Source organism: Daphnia carinata, chromosome 6 (assembly GCF_022539665.2).
Source record: "Daphnia carinata strain CSIRO-1 chromosome 6, CSIRO_AGI_Dcar_HiC_V3, whole genome shotgun sequence".
NCBI lineage: Eukaryota > Metazoa > Arthropoda > Branchiopoda > Diplostraca > Daphniidae > Daphnia > Daphnia carinata.
Genome location: NC_081336.1, coordinates 9,541,535 through 9,562,112, shown reverse-complemented (window position 1 = coordinate 9,562,112; position 20,578 = coordinate 9,541,535). Strand labels below are relative to the sequence as shown.

At 40.1% G+C, this 20,578-nt stretch overlaps 5 protein-coding genes and 2 long non-coding RNA genes across 15 annotated transcripts; 4 read left to right on the top strand and 3 right to left on the bottom strand.

Moving 5' to 3' along the window:
• The first annotated feature begins 12 nt into the window (after positions 1-12).
• LOC130694051 (uncharacterized) lies at positions 13-6,041 on the top strand. The gene is made up of 13 exons (XM_057517194.2): positions 13-124; positions 214-407; positions 1,018-1,150; positions 1,218-1,752; positions 2,073-2,147; positions 2,760-2,958; positions 3,023-3,332; positions 3,737-3,921; positions 3,990-4,209; positions 4,269-5,116; positions 5,176-5,366; positions 5,424-5,678; positions 5,745-6,041. Exons 3-13 carry the CDS (start codon positions 1,025-1,027, stop codon positions 5,909-5,911), a joined length of 3,111 nt encoding a protein of 1,036 aa, XP_057373177.1. The 5' UTR covers positions 13-124; positions 214-407; positions 1,018-1,024; the 3' UTR covers positions 5,912-6,041.
• A 614-nt stretch (positions 6,042-6,655) lies between these two features.
• On the top strand, positions 6,656-7,878 carry LOC130694080 (ribonuclease Oy-like). The gene is made up of 5 exons (XM_057517248.2): positions 6,656-6,819; positions 6,877-7,041; positions 7,106-7,337; positions 7,396-7,539; positions 7,602-7,878. The coding sequence occupies exons 1-5, from the start codon at positions 6,752-6,754 to the stop codon at positions 7,803-7,805; spliced, it is 813 nt and encodes a 270-aa protein (XP_057373231.1). The 5' UTR covers positions 6,656-6,751; the 3' UTR covers positions 7,806-7,878.
• A 2,120-nt stretch (positions 7,879-9,998) lies between these two features.
• Positions 9,999-12,549, bottom strand: LOC130694091 (uncharacterized). Of its 9 annotated transcripts, none has more exons than XR_009001875.2 (10): positions 12,173-12,549; positions 12,009-12,105; positions 11,857-11,926; positions 11,518-11,764; positions 11,359-11,447; positions 11,165-11,261; positions 10,922-11,054; positions 10,704-10,835; positions 10,367-10,540; positions 9,999-10,297 (listed from the first exon to the last, which is right to left on the bottom strand). It is a non-coding gene; the product is annotated as an uncharacterized LOC130694091 (long non-coding RNA). The 9 variants fall into 9 exon arrangements; XR_009001877.2 differs by having other exon boundaries at positions 11,165-11,258; XR_009001871.2 differs by having other exon boundaries at positions 11,324-11,764.
• A 1,282-nt stretch (positions 12,550-13,831) lies between these two features.
• Positions 13,832-14,310, top strand: LOC130694090 (uncharacterized). Its single transcript, XR_009001868.1, has 3 exons — positions 13,832-13,991; positions 14,087-14,173; positions 14,237-14,310. It is a non-coding gene; the product is annotated as an uncharacterized LOC130694090 (long non-coding RNA).
• Positions 14,311-14,433: 123 nt separating this feature from the next.
• On the bottom strand, positions 14,434-16,530 carry LOC130694067 (pre-mRNA-splicing factor 38B-like). The gene is made up of 7 exons (XM_057517233.1): positions 16,425-16,530; positions 16,028-16,208; positions 15,849-15,973; positions 15,635-15,786; positions 15,515-15,575; positions 15,012-15,131; positions 14,434-14,950 (listed from the first exon to the last, which is right to left on the bottom strand). The coding sequence occupies exons 2-7, from the start codon at positions 16,200-16,202 to the stop codon at positions 14,579-14,581; spliced, it is 1,005 nt and encodes a 334-aa protein (XP_057373216.1). The 5' UTR covers positions 16,203-16,208; positions 16,425-16,530; the 3' UTR covers positions 14,434-14,578.
• Positions 16,531-16,716: 186 nt separating this feature from the next.
• LOC130694087 (serine/threonine-protein kinase RIO2-like) lies at positions 16,717-18,667 on the top strand. Its single transcript, XM_057517258.2, has 7 exons — positions 16,717-16,859; positions 16,920-17,061; positions 17,127-17,295; positions 17,358-17,567; positions 17,627-17,818; positions 17,880-17,972; positions 18,028-18,667. The coding sequence occupies exons 1-7, from the start codon at positions 16,794-16,796 to the stop codon at positions 18,620-18,622; spliced, it is 1,467 nt and encodes a 488-aa protein (XP_057373241.1). The 5' UTR covers positions 16,717-16,793; the 3' UTR covers positions 18,623-18,667.
• Positions 18,668-19,914, bottom strand: LOC130694065 (mitochondrial mRNA pseudouridine synthase RPUSD3-like). The gene is made up of 3 exons (XM_057517231.2): positions 19,665-19,914; positions 19,240-19,598; positions 18,668-19,180 (listed from the first exon to the last, which is right to left on the bottom strand). The coding sequence occupies exons 1-3, from the start codon at positions 19,891-19,893 to the stop codon at positions 18,689-18,691; spliced, it is 1,080 nt and encodes a 359-aa protein (XP_057373214.1). The 5' UTR covers positions 19,894-19,914; the 3' UTR covers positions 18,668-18,688.
• Between the last annotated feature and the right edge of the window lie 664 nt (positions 19,915-20,578).

Sequence of the window (20,578 nt, the reverse complement as noted above, 5' to 3'; positions counted from 1 at the left end):
GTCCATCATTACACGAGATGATTAGATGGATTGATTTCATCATCACTCGCAATCGAATAAGATGCGTGTGATACGTGAGGGACTGTGTGTAGTCACGTTTCCATAGCAACGCCAACTTGTGAAGGTAAGAGAATACCTGCGCGCTGACGTTGAAATGATTTTCTTCATCCTCGTCCTATGTTGGTAGCTAAGAAAATTATTCCGTGTCAGTAGGTCGTGTCCAGTGAATCCAACTAGTCGGTGTGTGTGTGTGTCTTCGTGTGTGTCTCTGTTGGCAAAAGAAACATTTGCCTCCATCATCTGAAAAGGAATAGAAAACAAAATCAAAGGATGTTAACAAATCGCCATCAATGCAGTGACGGTTGAAATCATTTGTTTCTTCGACGCATTGTTCCAAACGAAAATCGGTGAGTGAAATTCTTTTATTTAGTCAAAACAATGTAGTAGAAATCTAAGGTGTAATCGCTTTCAAGTTTGATCAGCCCAAACGATAGAACGGGAGTAATAGAAAAAGCAAAACGTGCCATTACGTGTCGCACGAATATTTTGTCATGGGCCTGATAGAAAAACAAATAAAAAATAGCCTGGAACGCGATTTACGATGGCGAAAAAAAAAAAACAACATGGAATAGTAAAATAAAAAGTAGGGGGTTGGGTATGTCTATAGATCTTGCTAACTGAGGTAAAACACAAACAAACAATCAGATCGATAAATCGGTTTGTGTCACGCTGCGTTATGTACATCGTGTGGAACAATCGGCCATTTGTTCCGGCAAGACTTTAAGTCTATTCAGAGGGTCTCGTTCTTTTTTTATGCGTACATCACATTCGGTATGTCGTGCGTTTGTTTGTGCATTTTAACTCGCTAACAAAGAAGCGAAAAAAAAACTATCGACCTTGTTTAGTTTATCGATCCACCCCTAGAGTTGTTTGCGTTTGATTGCTTTATCGGCTATTTAATGGGATTAAAGGACGGTTCAATTTGATTGTTTTTAATTTATGAATTGATCATAATAGGAAAAAGATGAATCCAATCAGCCGAATAAGCGCGCCAAGGCCGTCTAGGGCCTCGATGGAAGGCGTTTCGCCGTTGATGTACAGCTGTCAACAAGGCGATACCCAACAAATTCGCCATCTTATCCAGCGCAAGGTATCACACATTCTAATTCATCATTTGCAAATTCTCTCTAAAAAAATACATGTTTTTAAATGAATAGCCAATGTGCGTGAAGGAGAGCGATCGGACGGGCAAAACAGCGTTGCATTATTGCGCGGAAAACACGTCAGTCGATGCTGCCCAGTTATTACTGAAAGCCAATCCAGCTCTCATCAATCAGCCGGACGAGGAAGGATACACTCCGCTGCATTTGGCCGTCATCGCTGGAAATCGCATCATGTTGCGCTATTTACTGGACCACGGAGCCGAAGTCAACCTGCTGGACAACGAACGCCATTCCGTCGTTCACTGGGCGACCGTTTGCGGCGAATTGGAAGCGCTGGACGTTGTGCTGGACGCTGGAGCCGAGGCGTCTGTGGAGGACATCCACGGTGCCTATCCGATCCACTACGCTGCGCAAATGTGCGGCAGCAGCAAGAAGATGATGGGCAGCGCGGGCGGCCCTTTGGGTGGGCCGGGCAGCAGCCAAAGGTACACGGGCCTCTCTGCTCTGAAGAAACTCATCAACCATGGCGTGCCAGTGGACGTTATCGATCGTGACGGACGCCAACCTCTTCTCTGGGCCGCTAGTTCCGGTATTTTATTCTATTTATTATTTACTTCCGTCCGTCCTTTTCTTTGCATTTATTTAAATAACCTGTTGTTTGCTGCCATTTCTTAAATTACTAAACATTTTGAAGGGGAGGAGTTGCATCTTATTCTTTTCGGGGGAAAGGGGTCCGAGGGTTTATCGATTGATGGATGATAAGAGCCCGTAGTGCCTAATGGCCGGTTTGGTTGTTTGCTCTGCGGGCGGGGGGTTAGACGCAAAGTGCGTCTAGGAACGGAAGCCCATTTTGACGTGCATCAAATTAATGATTATGTATGTGTAACCATGTTGTTTTGTTATGTACAGGTAGCGCCGATGCCATTTTAGCCTTGTCCAATGCAGGAGCTTCTGTTATGGCCGCCGATAAGGACGGACTTACCGGTACACTCAAAAATCTATTTCTTTAACATCATTAAAAACAAGCAAATGCAGTTGAAATCAAAGGTTATAACAATAAGGACGTCGACCTTGAGTTTCCTGCTTTTTTTTTTTATGTGAGGATCGTAAAAGTCGATCGTAGTACGAGGATTATGTCCTTGGCCAATGGCTTTGCCAGTCACGCGTCCATCCTCTCTCTGACTGCGGTCCTTTCGCAAAGAGAGGGGGGAATTGTTTACATGGTGGCATCACGGAAGAGAGCGGTTTCGTATTTATTAGCACCCGTGTCTTGTATTTTCACATTCTTTATTGACATATTTTTGCCAAAGGACCGCAACAATCGCACTACCTTTCCATGTAAGCAATTTTCGTAACAATCCGCCAGGACATTGGGGCCCCAGGGCAATAGGATGCGCACGTGACCCGTTTCCAATGATGTGAAATGTCCGTGTTTCTCTTGCGCCAAAAACGATTGAATAATAGCAACTCTTTATTTTCGTCCCATCCCAATGATTTGTGTAGGCCAGATAGACGTTCGATGATTGATGTCGTGTGTTATTTGAAATTTCGGGAATAGCTACGACATTTTTTGTTTTCGATTTTTGTGAGTTGCAGCTCTGCACTGTGCGGCCAGTCGGGGACACAGCGACTGTCTGGAGACCCTAGTGGCCCTTTGCGGTGCTGAAGTCGACCTGGTCGACGCCAACGGATGCACCGCCCTCTTCTACGCCGTCACTCTGGGACACGCCGATTGCGCACAACTTTTACTCGACTGCGGCGCCAATCCCAATCATCAGGACAAAAAAGGCAGAACGTAAATTTCAATTTTATTTTTATTATTTTTTTGTTTTTAATTTTTAAAATTTGAATCATTACAGGCCGGCTTATTGCGGAGCTACCAAAGGACAGACGGAAACATTGCGGCTGCTTGTCCAGCATCAAGCCGATTTGTGGATACGCAGCACGAAGGGGGACGTCCCTCTGCACGAAGCTGTGGCCTGCGGCCGTAAAGATCTCGTCCTTTGGATCTTGCGCCAATGGCAACAGCAGCAATTTGGGGATCAATCGGCGTGCGGGAGCAGCTCGGTGGCCAGCGGGATGGCCATGAGCGGCGCTCACGTGGTCAATAACGACGGCCGAAGTCCATTGCACATTGCGGCCATCAACAACAACGTCGAAATGTGCAAGGTACGCACTTGCGTAACGTATCGATTGATAGCAAATTAGCATATTTATAAATAGCGGCCGTGATTTATTGACTATGAGTTAATGGGCCCCTCTTTCTAGTGGAACCGTATACGGGCAATTGCCCGTATGTGTTCCAGTCAACGGGTTCGTAGGCAACGTTGCACACGCAATTCTTGCATATGGGCCAATCATTAAAAGGGAAGGGGGAGAAGGTCATTAACTTTGCTAGTTGTTGTTCAACATCAAAACCTTGCCATAATATTTTAGTACAAGTATGGCCTACGTAGTACTCCCAAGGGGGTTATTATTGGTCCGTCCAATAAAAAAAAAATGCCAGCAATAGTTTTGAACATTGCTGGCATGTTCATTGCTGCTCAAACTAATGTTTCGTGTGGTTTTCACAGATATTGATCGATCACGGAGCGGAAATCAATTGCATCATGCGCACAGCCCGCGGTCAATTGATTACGCCGTTGGATGCCGCCCTGCGTCGCGGCAATCGCGGCTGCGCCAAATTCCTCCAACTGCACGGCGGACTGGCCGCCGCCAAACTCACTGACAGTCGGGCACTGCAACGGGCCCTCAGCCAGTAACACTTTTATTAACTCTAATTTTTTAAAATTAGATTTTGTTAAATGATTTGAATGGGAAAATAAGGGCGTACACAGAGAATCAGAGGCGAGTGTCTGTTTTGGTTCATAATCACGCCGAGATGATGGACTATCCGACCGATAGCCAATTGTCCGGTAGATCTTCGATGGTTCACCTGCCACATTTGACTGGTCCTAAGAGCCGGACAGTGAGTCGATTGGAAGATAGTGCCACTCAAACCCAAGTGGAAGAATCTTTTTTCAGCGAAAATCGAGATGGAGCAGAGGTTCATTTAGTTTTGATTAATTTAAATTAAAATATTAAAAATTAAATTGGCAAAAAAAGGTCCAGCTGTCGAGTGCTGATATGAGACTGGGAGAAACGGAGAGTGGATTGCGTCGCAGAAGGATCAGACGTCGTGCACAACAAAGACGATCGCTGACGGACCCTCGGCCGCCACCCAACGATGAAGAACTCAGATGGAAATCTCGTCAGCGTTACTCGGATGATTCCGGATCGGAAAGTGACGATGAACAACATCTGACGCGATATCATCCACAACAGAGACCCAATTTATCGCAGTACGTGTCCGATGGTGGCGCCCCCGGTACAGGCGCCAGTGGGGCCGATGGAAGCGGACGAGATAAAGGCAGCAGCGGATTGAACAACATCGACACTGTCCATTTAGAGCCCATAGTCAAATTGAATGAAATCGTCAGCGATTTGGCCGTCCGATCGCAGTCCATCATGTCCAACGTTGGGACGGAAAGCTCCGGCCAAAAGGATTCCGGTTTCAGTGACTTACTCGGCCGTTCGGAAGAAGATACCAAGACATCGGCCGTTGTCAGACGGACAGATTCGGCAACGATGCTGGACCACATCCGCATGTCCCCACCTCCTCTGTGCGAAGACAACGATGTGAATCAGAGCAACAACTTGAATCAAACGAATTCGAACCGGTCGTCGGGTAGTTTGAATAATCAAACGACGATCCATTCCCCGTTGATGGATGAAATCGAGTCGAGTAGGAAACGGACGTTTCTTCTCTTGAGACGGACCAAATCCGAACGCCATGCAGAAAATGATGGATCATCTCCCAATCCACCGGCAACATCAAACGCCAACGAACGTGTCAAGTACAAAGCGGAAATTCCGATCTCAGTCGTCCGCGCAGCCCAAGCCAAAACACGAAGGTTTGCAATTTATTTTAAGTGACATGTTGATAATATTAAATTAATTATCATGGAAAAAGGTACAATTTGGAGAGGAAAATCTTCCAACAATTGCTGGATTTGAAGCAAATGCAAATTCGCATCGGACAGGCCAATGAGCAAGTGTTTGCCAAACGGCTCATTGATGGATTTAGGAAAGATGCAGTTACTGTCGGATTACGTCCTTACGATGGATCGTATTCCTTTCAACAACTTGAAGTTTACCTTTACAGTAAGATCTTATGCTCTTCTCCATACTTCAAATTGCTTTTAAATTGTTTATCAACAGATCAGCTGAGATTGGTGCAAGGTGGGCGAACATTGTTGCCCCTAGTGGATTCGCCAACAGAACGTGAAGATGTCCAGCAAAAGCCGGGCAGTGGAGTTGCAATGTACGGTGAAACGGGATCAGAGTCTATGACTGGAAGTAGGACGTTACCAGTTGATAAATGCACACACACTACACAACGGTGCAATCACGCCATGTACGCCTACACGACCTTGCCGCCCGCCTGCTATACGGGTGTACCCTGCGCTGCTTTTAGTAATAAAATGCAACAATTTTTTAATATTTTAATGACAGTTGGTTTAATTTGTTTTACCGTTACAGTTCCTTATCACAAACATCACAAGCCAGTCAATCAGCAGCCATTATCTGGTAATACGAGCAATGGAACGGCCAAGTCGACGACTGAAAATGGACGAATCATCCTGCCTAAATTGAATTTGAACAACAACAACCAAAAAAATTTAATTAATAGCAAAAGCAGTAACTAAGTAAGGAAAGGATACCGTTAAATTTACAAGTATTAAAATTATAAGATCGTATTAATGTTATACAGTATTGTTATTTTGTTGGCCGGCAGAGTCGTGAGAATCCTACACTATTGACATTTGTTTACCTACTGTCACATTGGTTTTATTGTTAATAAAAATAAATATTGTATATTAAACAATTATTACCTTTATCCTTTATTTTTTTTTATCCTTAGGTAAATGGGATGCATCTTTTCAGAATACCTAAAGAAAAGGTTGCTCATTAGTTCAAGCCTAGTTTGCAGACATGCCTAGTAAAATCAAACTTAATAGACCCAGAACTCGCTGACTTGGAAACTACAAACATTTGTGCCCACGAAAAGATCCTTGTCCCAATTGATAGTTCCATTATCAAACTTTTTAACTGGAACCAAAATTCCTTTCCAAAAACAGTAAAATATGCTTGTACTGCCAATCTAATCAAACCACCACAGGAAATACCAATCCAAGCAGCAATTCAAATCTTACATGGTAAAGACATGCTATAGGTCGTTGGGGAGCACGTAAACACAAGCTGATCGATGATGTAAACTATCTCACATAACCCTGACTCCCAACTATTTGTTTACTGCATCTTCATGCAAGTCCTAATTTTACAGGAAATCACATAGCCCGCACAATTACGAAAATGCCAGATGGATCACGTGGGCTATGAATGAGTTGTTCTGATTGGTTGCGGTTTTGCGCCAACGGCGATAGGAAGGGAAATAAAAACGAATAAAAGTTGGAACGGCGTTAACAAAGACGAAAGACTGTCGCATTTCGTACGACGAAAACAGTGCGATTTGAACAGCTTTCGTTATGACAACTCTTAAATTTATTGTAGCAGCATGTGTGTTAGCTGTGATTCAACCTCAAGTTCAGGCTAGGTAAATTTGACAATAATTAAAGATTGTTTTCTCACCTAATACATTGTTGCATCGTAGGGTAATGTTTGATGTTGTCCGGACTGATGTATCTTTGTCTGAATGGGACTCGCTCCTTTTCACTGTACATTGGCCTGTGACGACATGTCTCATCTGGAAAGAAGGCAAGCCAGGCCATACCTGCATCTTGCCCGAGCATCACGTTTGGACTGTCCACGGCATCTGGTAAGGATATTCGTTTACACGGCGATGAAAGAAAGCCTTAAAAAACGTTATTTCACCTTGGCAGGCCGAATCAGGAGGGCAAAGAGGGACCTTTCTTTTGTAACAAGACTTGGATATTCAATCCGGATAAACTTGGAACTCTCCGACCGCAGCTGTTAAAAGTCTGGCCAAACATTCACGGAAACGATACCGACGATTCCCTGTGGAAACACGAATGGGAAAAGCATGGAACTTGTGCTGCACTTGATCCCAAGTTTGGATCTGAAGAACTCTATTTTAATCAGGGGATTCAATGGGTTAGTTGTACATCTATATTGATCCATCCAAAAATAATCATAAAAATATTGTCTACAGGTTAAAAATTACCACATAACCAAGATCTTGTCACAGCATATGATTGTCCCGTCAATGTCAACAAGATACAATGTGACATTGATTCATAAAGCATTAAAAGATGTAATTGGAGCTATTCCATCCCTTAGCTGTGAATATGACAAAGTAATGTTTCATTATTGTCAATATTCTAGTGTGTAAAGTAAAACCAGCTTCTTTGTGAATAGGATACTGGGAACATTTACCTGGCAGAGATCAGGCTGTGCTTTCAACGAGACATGGCTCTAGTAGATTGCAAACATAACCAGCAAATAGGAGGTGTGCGAAGTACGACGAACTGTCCCACCAACAAACTCATTATTTACCCAGGAAAAGCCTCATTCATCAAAACCAGCAGACAGCATAAACGAATGTTTCACCAAAAAGTATAGAACCACTCGAAACACCATCCTAAATGAAATTTTCTTAATTTAAAGTACACAATAAAAGAAGCATATAATTTTACTTAGGAGAAAGTCTTCTTGTTACCGAGGTTTTTTTTGTACAACGTGATTTATTTTCATCATGTTTAATTAGCCATTTCAAACCAAGATGTTAACGTGTCCATTTTTGACCGTTCATGTTTAAAAATCGATTAACCGTAAAAGCTCTCGAACCTGCTACAGATGCCATGAAAGGCTCCCGAATTTCAAGGCTAGAGATGAATACGTTAGACTAGTTCTATATAGAAAACAAACCTGTAACCACTTGTACTCTGAAAATAATTTTTGTTTCGAATTAATAAAGGCGCCATAAACTAGCTCTAAAATTAACGCTAGATGGCGTTGTTTATTATTACAGTTCTCGATCTATTGTTGCCTCTGCCGTCATTCGGTGCTATCAAAGTTGTTAAAATATCATTGTGTGTTGTGTTTTGCTTTAAAAGAAACCTAAAGCTATAAAGAAGATATAAACATTGCAAAGGAAGCGGTATCTTTTTGCTTCTGTTTTATTATCTTAATATAGATATTATGTGTATTGTATCCTTACAGTATGGTCTTTTAATGAAGTAATTGGGACTCAGTCGTCTCTATCCTGAAATGAACAACGTGACAGAGAGAAAGCCAAACTTGTGCGGGTATTTAAACATAGTGATCAGAGATTGGAGAAATTAGTCTCCACACACTATTTGGCCAATGTAATGCAAATTTACAGTAAAGTTTCTGTAAGCGTTAATGATGCCCAAACCTGAATAGCTATAGTGAAACACCAGTTGGCTGCTTGCTTGCTTGACTTCTATACATTGTAGAAGAGATGAACGTAAGAAGCTGTGGCTTAAGGGTGTGGAAAATGAGCAAGTGTTTCACATTCCGTTTCAGATGTAACAAAAGGAATTATTGTTTGATTCCAAAGTTAAATGTGTAAATTATTAATTTGGGCTCTGTGTTATATATGAATTCTCACTATTTTTCCTTGTTTTCAGCAGGCACTGTATGATAACGCTGTCTATTGGCAGCTAATGTTAAACTGACGAAAATATATATGAATTGTCTAATTCAATCAAAAGTTCAATAGCTTTGTGATAGCGCGCCTACTAACGATGTTGGTTGCGTTTGATTCAAAACTCCGGTGAAATTATTCACTCATTCATAATGAAAACATTTTTTTCCTAGATTGGTAATAACAAAACAAAAGACTAAACTGTACGGCGTACAACGTGAAGGTCAAGTGAAGTATTAGTTTACCTACAACCATGCTACAAAATTTTTTAAGTATTAAAGTTAGTCTTTAATTTTGAAGAAAAAATCGAACATAAAAATACGTAATCCATAGCTCAATGGTTGAGCATCGGCGTACGACGCCGTAGATACAGGGATCGATACCCGAAAGAGACTGTGTTGTAAAGCCAACATAAATATTATGTTGTCCGTTTCTATAATATTACTTCCACAAATGCCTGTTAGGCATGTAAATGGGAACTCCGTCAGGGCAGCTGGGACTGGTTTCCCTGACCACTGGCACCTGAGCCTGATTCTGCAGGCTACCACGTGGCCACTTGGAGTGGGGCGCCTGGCCGGGACTCAGACGGATTTTCTAGGGCAGGTGAGCCGGGTTCTGCAGACCACAACGTGGCCGCTTGTAAAGGGGAACTTGAGGAAGGCTCTGACTGGTCCACCGTCAAGTTTCCAGGCTATCGTCCGTCCGTTGAACCATGATAGGCCCCTGGATGCAAAAATCGAGACTTAAAAAAAATTTTAAATACCTTGAGGGTTTTATGTTATGATGAAGATCCGAAGTATAATGTTGTATCAGTGGTAGCTCAGTGGAAGAGCTGCGGTATGGTAAGTCAAAGGTCTAGGGTTCAAGCCTACGTACACAATTTTGTGGTTTTTTATTGATTTTGGTTGAAAATTCGAAAAATTTCGGCATGAACGAAAAATTTGGCCGGAAAAAAATTTTTCCAGCAAAAATATTTCCAGCAAAAAAAAATTTTTGGGAAAAAAAATTTCGGGAAAAAAAAACCGAAAATTTTTTTTTTTAAATTTGAATAATTTTTGGGGGAAATAATTTCCATACACTATAAAATTGAAAAAAATATAGGGGAAAATTGTTCCCGAATAGAAATAGTGTACGAGTACGCTAAATTGTTGTTTTGCCCAAATTTATTTTGACTATCGCAAATGAGGAAACACAAACCTAATGTTTTTGATCACAACTTCAATTAGAACAGGAAATTTGATATACAGTAAACAACCTTCATATCAGCATTTAAAAAAACAGTCTCATTGTAGTTATGGTATACACAGCAGGTATTAACGTTTCATATATTATAAATACTGAAGAATAATGAAGGGGTAGTTGGATGATGGAAACCACATTCCGCTCCATTCGATGGTTGGTAACCAGTTCCAATTCGTCGACGCAACAGAGTATTAAAAATAAACTGCAGAGGGATAAAAGATAAAAACACAGTAATTTTTAAAATAGCAACAGTGACCACATCACAAATTACCCCTGAATGGTAACCGACAAGAATTCTTCTGCGCTTTCGTTTGTCACACCGACCAGCTCTCCTTCTGCCTGAAGTTTCTTGAACTCGCAACGCGGTTTAGATAGGCCTTATGACTCGAGGGTATCCCCATAAAATTTGCTGTCCTTCATACATTACCATCTACTGCTTCGAGATCTAATAAAAATTAGACAACCATTCAAGTTATTTGATAGACCTACTCTGCCTCAAGAAATGAAACAAAATACGTATAAAAAAAGATAATCACACGGAATGTTTCCTATTTAGATATAGCACGAAGAAGCGTGCAAAATTTCAGTGAACAAAAACAATACTATACCTACGATAACTAATTTAGTCGATAACATTCATGGCGTATTTGGATGGTTGAAACCACATGCCCCCGTACCGTCTATTGGTGTCTACGTTGGGTAAGCTTTCTTTTTGCTTGGACCTTGACCACCGAAAAATACTAGATATCAAAAGGAAATTAGAAAAATAATTGATTTAAAAATAACTACACAAAATTTCTAAAAACAGAACATGAACAGTACGTACCACGTTTCGCTTACCCATAACTGATAACCAACCGAAAAGAATTCATCCTGGATTACGTTTGATTTGATACAGACCAAACCCCTTCTGCTTGAACTGTACTCAAACCTACAACGCAGTTCAGACCCCCCAAATCCTGCCTCCAAAAGAAAAGAAAATAATAAAAGATCACACGGAATATTTCATAGCTAGACATTAGCACGGAAGAGACCAGAATGATAAGAAAAATCATAAAACTTATTCAACCTGCAAATGTAGGCCGAGTGCATTTACGGCCATACATTTACACCTTCCCTTGATCACGATGCGACTGGCTTTCCGTCGAACCGGGAACCATCTCCTGCTTCGAAATTAATAAAAAATGACAACCATAAAACATTTAACTTCTTAGAACTGTTGACTCACAAAATGCAATAAAATGAATAATAAAAGATAATCACTGGTGGTATGGCAAAACAGTTTCTTTAGTCAGATGATTTTTTTTTATATTTCATGTGCAGTTCAGAAGGGCCAATCTTTGAAGATATTCCTGTGAAACTCGCAATGCGCTTCATAACCAACACTCCAGGCCAAAATTAGTTGTGCATTCGAGTTCATACCTCCACAGCTCACCTCACCCAACATTTTACCAGCCTTCCGTCAAACAGCAACCATCTACTACTTCAGGAAACAATAAAAAACCTACCAAACATTAATAATCAAAACAATTTGTAAAATTTCCTTAAAACAAAAATATATGCCATGTTTCAACTATCCATTACTGCTAACCACCCAACAAGAATTCATCAGTAATTTTGTTTGGTTTCACACTGACTAACTCTCCCTCTGCCTAAACTCCACTCAAACCTAAAACAGTTCAGAGGCCTCAATGATTTTAAGGAATTACCACAAAACTTCTAAAACTTGCAAAGGTAGGTTGCATGCATCTAAGGCCATACCTCAAGAGTTACCCACACCCAACATGTGACCAGCCTTCCATCATACTGAAACTATCTGCTACTATAGGAACTAAAATAAAGTGACAACCATGCCAAATAAGATTTGTTAGACTACTGTCTCAATAAATTAAGTAAATGAAAAGGATAATTACTGGTCACAGCACAAGACAAACTTCTTTTGATTATTTCATATAGCTGACAACCATAGTACATGTTGATGTAGCAATGTAACTTCAAAGCTTTACACACCTGCTCATAAAAAATAAGACAATTAAATGTATCAATGTAACTTACTTTTGATAACAATATACCGTACCTAAAAAGAAAGCCCACAAAATGGCCCATTACATGCCTACACAAATGAAACAGCAAATAGTTAAGATGAATGTTTCATGATTAGATAAAAGAATGAAAAAACTATTTAATATCTATTTATAACTATTGTAATCTATTCACAATAAATCCATTGACGAGACACTAATTTTCCCAACACGACGGTTAAACAATTACTTGTCAGGTTTAGATTTTAACCAACGTTAGGTATTTAAATATTAATAACTATACAAAAACATTTTTAAAACTTTTGTACGTATAAAAACTTAAACACAAGAGTAGCGAAATAACCAGGTATATTAATCTACTCAACGGAAATGGACACAAGCAACTATTTGAGAACCAAGACCATACTTTACCAACGGGCGCCTGGATCAAAATGACCATGCGACTATGGTAGAAGTCCTGATCTAAGCTTTGTTTGAATGGCCACCAGGCGGCTTTCACCTTCTTCCCCCTTAATTAAAAGGTTGGGTGAACAAAGGCGTTGCCGTCATTTCATATTGAAACAACTATTTATTGTTTTTCACTTTGACCTATTCTATATAATCTCTATTATATTTCTTAAATCCTTTTTTTTCATTTATCAATTGTTTTTTCATCATTATTTTTTTAGATTGTCCCAGCTGGGGTGCCAGAAAATTTTCTATTTCATATATGCTTTTTTATAGATAAAGGAAATGTGGGGACTCGATCAACAAAACCAAATTATTTAAAAGATTTGCTTAAACGTGTCGCAAAAGTAGAAAAATTTTTAAGCCCGACTAAATAAGCCTGATTTTTCTTTCGGCTTAGCCGAGCTTGTTTAGTCTTAAATCCGGCTGCTAGATGGCGATAGCAATAAAACAACAAAACTTTTTTACGTATATCGCCATCTAACGGTCAGACTCTAATTAAGTATCTAAATACAACTTTACAAGTTAATAGTTAATAGTATTAATAATTAAGTTAAGCGAGTAGAATATAACAAAATAATTACTGTATAGTTATATTTAATCAACTAAAGTTATTAATTAAAAAAATTATATATTTATATGGCTAGAATATGTAAAGTAGTATTTTGAGATTTAATTAGGTTCCGACCAGTAGATGGCGGTAGTGTAAAAAAGGAAAAAAAAAAGAGCGAAATTAATTTTTTTTTTTGGGGTAAAACGGATTGCCATAAGTTACAGGGTTTTTTTCTACATAGAACTACTCTAACGTATTCATCTTTAGCCTTGAGATTCAGGAGTATTTCATGGTGTCTACATCATGTGTCTTTCATGTGTCTTTTACAGTTCAAAATTGTTAGAAGAACTTCCTACTGCTTGGCTATTCTTATGCCACCATCCTTATTCTTAATGAGGAAGAATCGATTATTTGGAGCTTTATATTGTTTGCTCATTAATAACATATCGGGAATGTTCTGCGTAAGGTGACGTACGCAAAAAAAAAAAAAGACGTAATTGGTAGTTTCGTTACGCAATTGCTGTGAAAATCGATTCCAGAACAATCTACGTAGAAGATAACGATTCCCACTAAAAAAGGGAACGATGCGCGTAGCTCAATGTCTTTCGGGAGTGCCGTCCACACAACGCTCTGATTGGTTCCGTCGACATTTCGGAAGCCGCTGATTGGTCCGACACGCACGTCTGTTTGAGCACGGTCTCAAAGAAGCTTTCAACACGGCACGCCAAAGTCCGACCTATAAAGAACCGACCCCTCGCCACCCTCTCAACAACCAACCCAGCCCTCGCATCTCCATTGCCAACTGCAGCTGATAAACTTCTACAAAATCAACATGACCAAAGACTGTTGCCAAGGTAACCATTTAAATTTCTTATTTTTGAATTATTACTTGTCTTGTAAAGCCGTGCTTGCCATTGAGCAATCTAATCACCATTTCCCCTTCCAATAGGAAAATGCTCGTGTGGAACCGAATGCAAATGCGGACCCAACTGCGCACAATGCCCATCGACCACATGCGCATGCGCCACTGGTGGTGGTAAGCCGTTTAAAATGATCTCATTTGTCCTTCCCTACTGAATTACTATGCGTCTTGTTTCAGAATGCAAATGCAGCGGCAACTGCCAATGCAATTCCAGCTGTCCATGCAAGTCCGCCTGCTGCAAGTAACTACATTGTTTTCTACACTCTGCTCTTTCAACGCGAAATTTTAAACCTGTAATTGTCAAATTATTATCAAATGGTTTCGAAATAAACTTTTAAATCTAAATACCATAACTGACTTAAGATAGATAGAAATTCCATTATCGAAGAAATGTAATCCCACGATGATGAATGTAAACAGAGGTATCGAACCATTACACAATTGTGGGATCCATGTCAAACTAAAAAAAAATTAGAAGCGCAAAATTACAGAGATAAGAGAAAAAAAAAATAATTTCGTTTAGCGACGATCATCCCGTCTTCTTCGTTGGTCTCGATCACGGCTTCTGCTCCGCTGTCGGCTAGACGATTTCTTCTTGCTATCTCTGTCTGATCCGCGATCACGTCTGTCCCTATCACGATCACGACTCGAACGATACCTGCTGTCACGGTCTCTTTCTCGACTTCGATCGCGAATCCTCTCCCTTTCACGAGATCTCGAGCGTGATCGCGGATACGGATCCCTTCGTGGTGGGGGCGAGCGTGAAGGACGTTCTTCACGACGCCAATCACGCTGATCTCTGCCCATGGCAACAGGCGGCTCGGGTTGCTGGATGCTTCTCTGTTGCTGGACGGGAGGAAAGCTTTTGGCCAGTTCTCGATCGATGTTGATCTAATAAAAAAAAGCAATTATGAAATGAAATTCAACAGTAAAAGGTGTAATATATCAGTACCTGAATAGGCACGGGAATTCGGGGAAAGAGGCTATCGTACCAGTCCAGCTTTGTGAGTAACTGTCGAACCATGGTCCCAATTGTCATGGGATGACCGCCACCAGCTTTAGGGTCAATTTCCTGTTGCGAAAAAGCCACAAAAGAAAGATTTTTCATTAATTTGATGCTTTGGTAGGAAAGCTGATTGCGAACACATAAAGACAGAGCAACAACAACAAAAAACCACTGAAACTGGTTGTTCTGTTTGGGTATTTTTACTTGTCAATTTGGTCAATTAGCGGGTGAGACTGAGAGATCCGCGTTTTCATACGACAACCTTCTGAAGAAGAACAACAATATCAGTTGCATTCGAACGGTTATTGGCCTTGGTACAACTGGATATAGAGATAATAAATTGGCAAACTCACCATTTGTACAATTTGAACAAATCGTGACAGACCCGTACCCCATCCGAACAAAAGCTAAACACACTTGAAAGCTGATTTGAAACCTGAAATGCTTACCTCTTCATCTTCCAAGTAGGGCTGAAACCAACCCCAGAGATCAGCAGGAGGTTGAGTGTATCTATCAAAGAATTCTGTTACGAAAAGTTGAACAGCCTAAAGATATGATAGAAGATGTACCTGATGTGCATGAAACCCAGACCTCGAATGTAAGGGGAATCACAGTGAGTGATCAATCCAATAAGTTGTTTTCTGGTTAACTTTAATGTAAATAACTTGTAGAGTAGGCAGTAAGGTGTGGAAACAATTCCTCCAGCTCCAACCCCACGAACCTACAGAAACACACACAATCATTGAGGCTAGACATTAAACACACAGGAAAACTTTAGCTTACCCCACCACACATTCCAGTTTGTCCCGATGTTTTTCGACTACCTTTCTCCCATGGCTCTAAATGCTGGACTTTGTAGTAAATTTCATCCACTACTTCGTGGTAAGTTTTAAGCTCAGAGAGATTTGCTGAAAACAAAAAGTTATAGTGAGAGCTCCAAGATATAATATAAGTAAACATACTTTTAAAGTAGTGAGAAGTTTGTATGTTTGTCAGGATGAGAGGATTCAAATTCATTGTTCTTTCGTTCCCCCAAATGGGCAGTGTGTTGGATCTTCTCTCATGTCCAGGGAAATGAGGAACTCCTCTGGGATGCACGTATTCTGAATCAGACTCTTCGTCATTGCTTGACGCCATTTCGCACTAAAAGAAGAGGAAAAACAAGGGAGTTGAAAACACTTTTTCTGATGATAAAAGGTTGCATAAAAGCCCGGGAAGAGCGAGAACAGTCTTTTAGGCTGTGGAACCGCCTCAATCACAAAATCCAACTAATTCAACGGTAAGATAATTTTTAAAACGTTCAATTATGTTTAGCTTTAAAAGGAAAACTCTTTCACAGAATTAAACAATATTACTAACCTTATTAATCTAGCTATTTATCAATCTCCAGCACCAAGCAAGAAGTTTCACGAAAAAACGAACATGTACGATTTTCAGTAAACAGCAACTTGACACACCGTTGTAGTTAGTCCGTTTGAAGATCTTTCTAAACTATATAATAAACGCATTAAAACTGAAAAGAAAATATCAATATTTTATATAGTAGCAAAATAAATTAGTTTAAACAATTTAATTTTTAAAGAACTAATAGGTTTAACAAAATATCCCAACACAGCACACAGGCAGACGATTTGTGCGTATTGTTGGCAATGCATGTGCTTGATCCATAAAGGATACCAACAGAGTGTAACCGATTGGCACGTGTATAAATAATTTTGACTTTAAAAAATGGGGAAAATTAACGTTGCTCTATTACGTTACCTGAACACGGAAGATTATCGTGTCTTGACTGCCGTGAGTAACATACTTTATGTACTTGGAATACCTTAGCAATCTTCGCGGTTTGCTTGACAGGTTGAAATGGGCATGAAAAATCACGAGCTCGTCAATACCAAGTTGATTGCTATGATTGCCCAGCTAGCTGGAGGTGGAGCTCACAAAATTCTCATGAGACTCTCCAAAGAACGCTTGGTTGCCTATGAGCGGGGAAAGCATTGTAAGGCAATTTTTTTCAATAATTTTATGAGGAGAAATTTTAACTTCCACTTTTTTTTACCTTAGATGATGGTTATCGTTTAACAAATTTGGGATATGATTTTCTGGCTCTCAAAACATTTGTGAAGAAGAATGTTCTGCACTCGTTTGGTAACCAGATTGGTGTGGGAAAAGAAGCTGATGTTTATGTTGTGGGTAATGAAGAACAACAACAGCTGTGTCTAAAAATACATAGGTGATTTAAAAATTTTAAGCTCATTGGTATTAATACCAATTTAAATGCACTTTTGCTTTCAGGCTAGGGAGAACTTCATTCCGTAAGATCAAAGAAAAAAGGGACTATCACCAGCATCGCAACAACGCCTCCTGGATTTATCTTTCTCGGCTTTCTGCCACCCGCGAATTTGCCTACATGAAAGCTCTTTATGAACGTGAATTTCCCGTTCCCCAACCTATTGACTTCAATCGTCATTGTGTCCTTATGGAATTAGTGAACGGCTATCCACTGTAAGCCTTCTCTGTCTTTAAATGTTAAAAACTATATTTAGATGTTAATTTCTATTTAGATGCCAACTGAGAGAACTGAATGACGCAGGCGCTTTGTTTGAAGAATTGATGAACTTGTTGCTGAAATTGGCCAACTACGGTGTTATCCACAGCGATTTTAATGAGTTCAACATCATGATCGACGATAACGAGAAACCGATTTTAATCGATTTCCCACAAATGATTTCCACCAGCCACTCTGAAGCAGAAGAGTAAATTTTCGCAACTTTTTATGCGTTTTCGGCATAGATTTTTAGATGTATTTATTTTTAGATTTTTCGACCGCGATGTGAAATGTTTGAAAGATTTTTTCAAACGGCGTTTCAATTTCGAGGGCGAAGCTTATCCTGCCTTTACGGACGTTGTGTAAGTTTAATTCAGCAATCTCTTGAAATATAGAGTTCTAATTCAATTTCAATAGGCGTGAGGCCAATATTGATGTTGAAGTTGCTGCCAGCGGTTATGTCAAAGAACTTGAAGATGAATTGGATGAAGACTATAACGAAGAATCTGATGTGGATGTAGATGATCGCGAGAACTCCAAGGATGACAAAATCTCACAAGAAATTGCAGAGAAAGTTGACACTCTGACCACAGCAAATGCGAAAGAAACTATACAAAAGACCACGGAACAGTTATTATGCGAAAAAGATAAAGTTGATGACCTTATACCAGCGGAAAATGAAGTTCCAGAGCCACTTGATCGGGATTATGTCCCTATAGATCGGAGCGAAGAGCCAATAGAAGACGCAGAAGACGTGGAACAGCTTTCAGAAATGTTAACAGATTGGTCCGGAATAAAAACAAAGAACCGCGGAACAGGGAGCACAGCATCCATGTCAACCATTCACCCAGATGTCATCAAACAAAGAGTGAAGAAAACTATTACCAAACGACAGAACGTCCAGGCAGTGCAGAGGATACGCGCCAAGGGTGAAGCGAGTGCCGCCACCCGCAAGAAGAGAGAAAATAAAGAATTAATCCGGGCTGATGGTATCTGGGGTTGGGACAATTGATACTGTAATTTTTAATATACAACGGATTGTTAACAAAAGCAAAAATTACTAGAAAAGATGTTTTATTTACATATGTGTCACTACAACCGACTCGTCGGTCGGCAGATCTAAACCAAACGTCTGACAGATGTACTGAAAACATGGAGGAGGGTCCGCTTTTAATACCAAATTCGAATCTTTACTGGCGAATTTTGAAAGAGTCATCTGACTAAGGTGGAGGCAGTTGGGTACTATACCACTTTCAGTTACTTTCAGTCGAGTTAAAATTTCAGCTGGTATTTTCTGAAAAACTGACAAGCTATCAGCTTGGAGAGGGCTAATGGCTAAACGTTTTCCCATAATGTCTTGAACGCGATTGCCGTAGATGTGATCTCCCAGGACAGGTGAGAACAGGTGAGCCAAATAGACGCGTAGGAAATGATTCTTGGTCGACGAGACGTCGATTTCTACTAAGCTACAAGGTTCATCTCCGCGAGACAAAGTTTTGTAGTCGACTCGAAATTCGCGTACTAATCCATCAGCGACCTTTTTGTTGCTGTAGTCTTTCATTATTGCAAGCTGTTAAAAAGTAATAAAAGTCAAACTGTGCAGCTGGAGAAAGAGGAACTAGTAAATACCAATTTCTTTTCAATATCTTGATGCTCGAAGAAGCCCATGCCAACAGTACCCCTTGAAGAAGATGGCTTAGGTTCTCCGATGGTGACAGCGAGGTACTTGAATGTATAGATCTTCTTTGATTTGTTGTTGATATAGCTTTGTCGTATTTTGTCAATCACTTTCTCCTTACTAGCAAACAGTGAAATTCCACTAGCGAATCTTTCAACCATTTTAGCCGGTAAGAGTTTTTCAACATTTAGGAGAGATGCCAAAGGAGTTAATGCCTCTTCTATGGAAAATAGGCTTTCGTTTGAGCCTTTAATTAGACCATTTTTCAGCAATGGTACTCCATATGGCTTATTAATGGCTATCAGACCATCTGAGTGATCAAGAAATAATAGAGATGACACAAAATTTCATAAGGAAAGTTGCATTCAAGTTATACCTTTGTTATAGATCACGTTTTCCGCTAAATGATCTACAAACTGCTCTTTGTTTTTCCACGGATAGATATCGCGAATGGCATGAACCGGTTTGGACTTAATACGACCATCTTCTTCAGACAAATAGTTTTTACGTGCTTTACGTCTGTTGTTCTTTTTTAAGAGATAGTCGAATCGGTTGGCTTTTGGTAAAACACTGTAAAATTTGGGGAAAAACGGCATGGTTGGCATCTCCCTACACGATGCACACTACGAAAATAAACAAAGCAGACGACGAGGCACCCTCGATCTTACGGAAGTCCTCAGAGAAAAACCAAAATTGCGCGGGAATTCCATTACAAAATAGTTTCCTGTGATTTGGGAATAAGGGCACTTTTGACGTGTTGTAATCGGTTACAACCCAAGTTAACTTGTCGTTTGTATTCAGTTCGATCAAAAATGCAGTTTTATTACCGAATAATAATAAGAGAACGACCCTTGGCAAATTAAAAAGATGTGAGGTGGGTTCACCGGAAATCTCTTTCTACGCGCCATTATTCGGAATGGGGATGTACCCTAATTGCAGCCAATGGGGATTAAGCTCTCTGAATTAATTTCTTTTTTTTAATTGGTGCAATATGGCACCATTGCGAATTTATCTTTAAAGTAGGGGTAGAGTGACGGAGAAAGAGAACAAAGAAATGTTCAGTCAACGGGGTTTCTTGGATGAGACGTGGTATTTCGATACAAGTCCCGATTTCTTTGTTGTTACAATGTTTAACTTTTAAACATAATTACAGTTTTAGTACTTGCATTTTGCATAGAGTATGAGCTAACAGACTGGCAATTACAAGACTTGTTAGTTTTTTGTCTTGTGGTTGATTTGGGTTCACTTGATGTACGCAGTGTTAATACGGAGAAAGGAACACGTGCATCT

What these genes read in the sequence shown, in the direction of transcription:
- LOC130694087 (XM_057517258.2), top strand. Translation starts at nt 16,794, where the DNA reads ATGGGGAAAATTAACGTTGCTCTATTACGTTACCTGAACACGGAAGAT. An exon ending in CTATGAGCGGGGAAAGCATT is followed by an intron (nt 17,062 to 17,126) that starts GTAAGGCAATTT and finishes TTTTTACCTTAG; the next exon opens with ATGATGGTTATCGTTTAACA. An exon ending in TTAGTGAACGGCTATCCACT is followed by an intron (nt 17,568 to 17,626) that starts GTAAGCCTTCTC and finishes ATTTCTATTTAG; the next exon opens with ATGCCAACTGAGAGAACTGA.
- LOC130694051 (XM_057517194.2), top strand. Translation starts at nt 1,025, where the DNA reads ATGAATCCAATCAGCCGAATAAGCGCGCCAAGGCCGTCTAGGGCCTCG. An exon ending in GCCATCTTATCCAGCGCAAG is followed by an intron (nt 1,151 to 1,217) that starts GTATCACACATT and finishes TTAAATGAATAG; the next exon opens with CCAATGTGCGTGAAGGAGAG. An exon ending in ACAACGTCGAAATGTGCAAG is followed by an intron (nt 3,333 to 3,736) that starts GTACGCACTTGC and finishes TGGTTTTCACAG; the next exon opens with ATATTGATCGATCACGGAGC.
- LOC130694067 (XM_057517233.1), bottom strand. Translation starts at nt 16,202, where the DNA reads ATGGCGTCAAGCAATGACGAAGAGTCTGATTCAGAATACGTGCATCCC. An exon ending in AAACTGGAATGTGTGGTGGG is followed by an intron (nt 15,787 to 15,848) that starts GTAAGCTAAAGT and finishes GTGTTTCTGTAG; the next exon opens with GTTCGTGGGGTTGGAGCTGG. An exon ending in CCTACTTGGAAGATGAAGAG is followed by an intron (nt 15,132 to 15,514) that starts GTAAGCATTTCA and finishes TTTTCGCAACAG; the next exon opens with GAAATTGACCCTAAAGCTGG.
- LOC130694080 (XM_057517248.2), top strand. Translation starts at nt 6,752, where the DNA reads ATGACAACTCTTAAATTTATTGTAGCAGCATGTGTGTTAGCTGTGATT. An exon ending in CAACCTCAAGTTCAGGCTAG is followed by an intron (nt 6,820 to 6,876) that starts GTAAATTTGACA and finishes GTTGCATCGTAG; the next exon opens with GGTAATGTTTGATGTTGTCC. An exon ending in TTAGCTGTGAATATGACAAA is followed by an intron (nt 7,540 to 7,601) that starts GTAATGTTTCAT and finishes CTTTGTGAATAG; the next exon opens with GATACTGGGAACATTTACCT.
- LOC130694065 (XM_057517231.2), bottom strand. Translation starts at nt 19,893, where the DNA reads ATGCCAACCATGCCGTTTTTCCCCAAATTTTACAGTGTTTTACCAAAA. An exon ending in AAACGTGATCTATAACAAAG is followed by an intron (nt 19,599 to 19,664) that starts GTATAACTTGAA and finishes TTGATCACTCAG; the next exon opens with ATGGTCTGATAGCCATTAAT. An exon ending in AAGATATTGAAAAGAAATTG is followed by an intron (nt 19,181 to 19,239) that starts GTATTTACTAGT and finishes ACTTTTTAACAG; the next exon opens with CTTGCAATAATGAAAGACTA.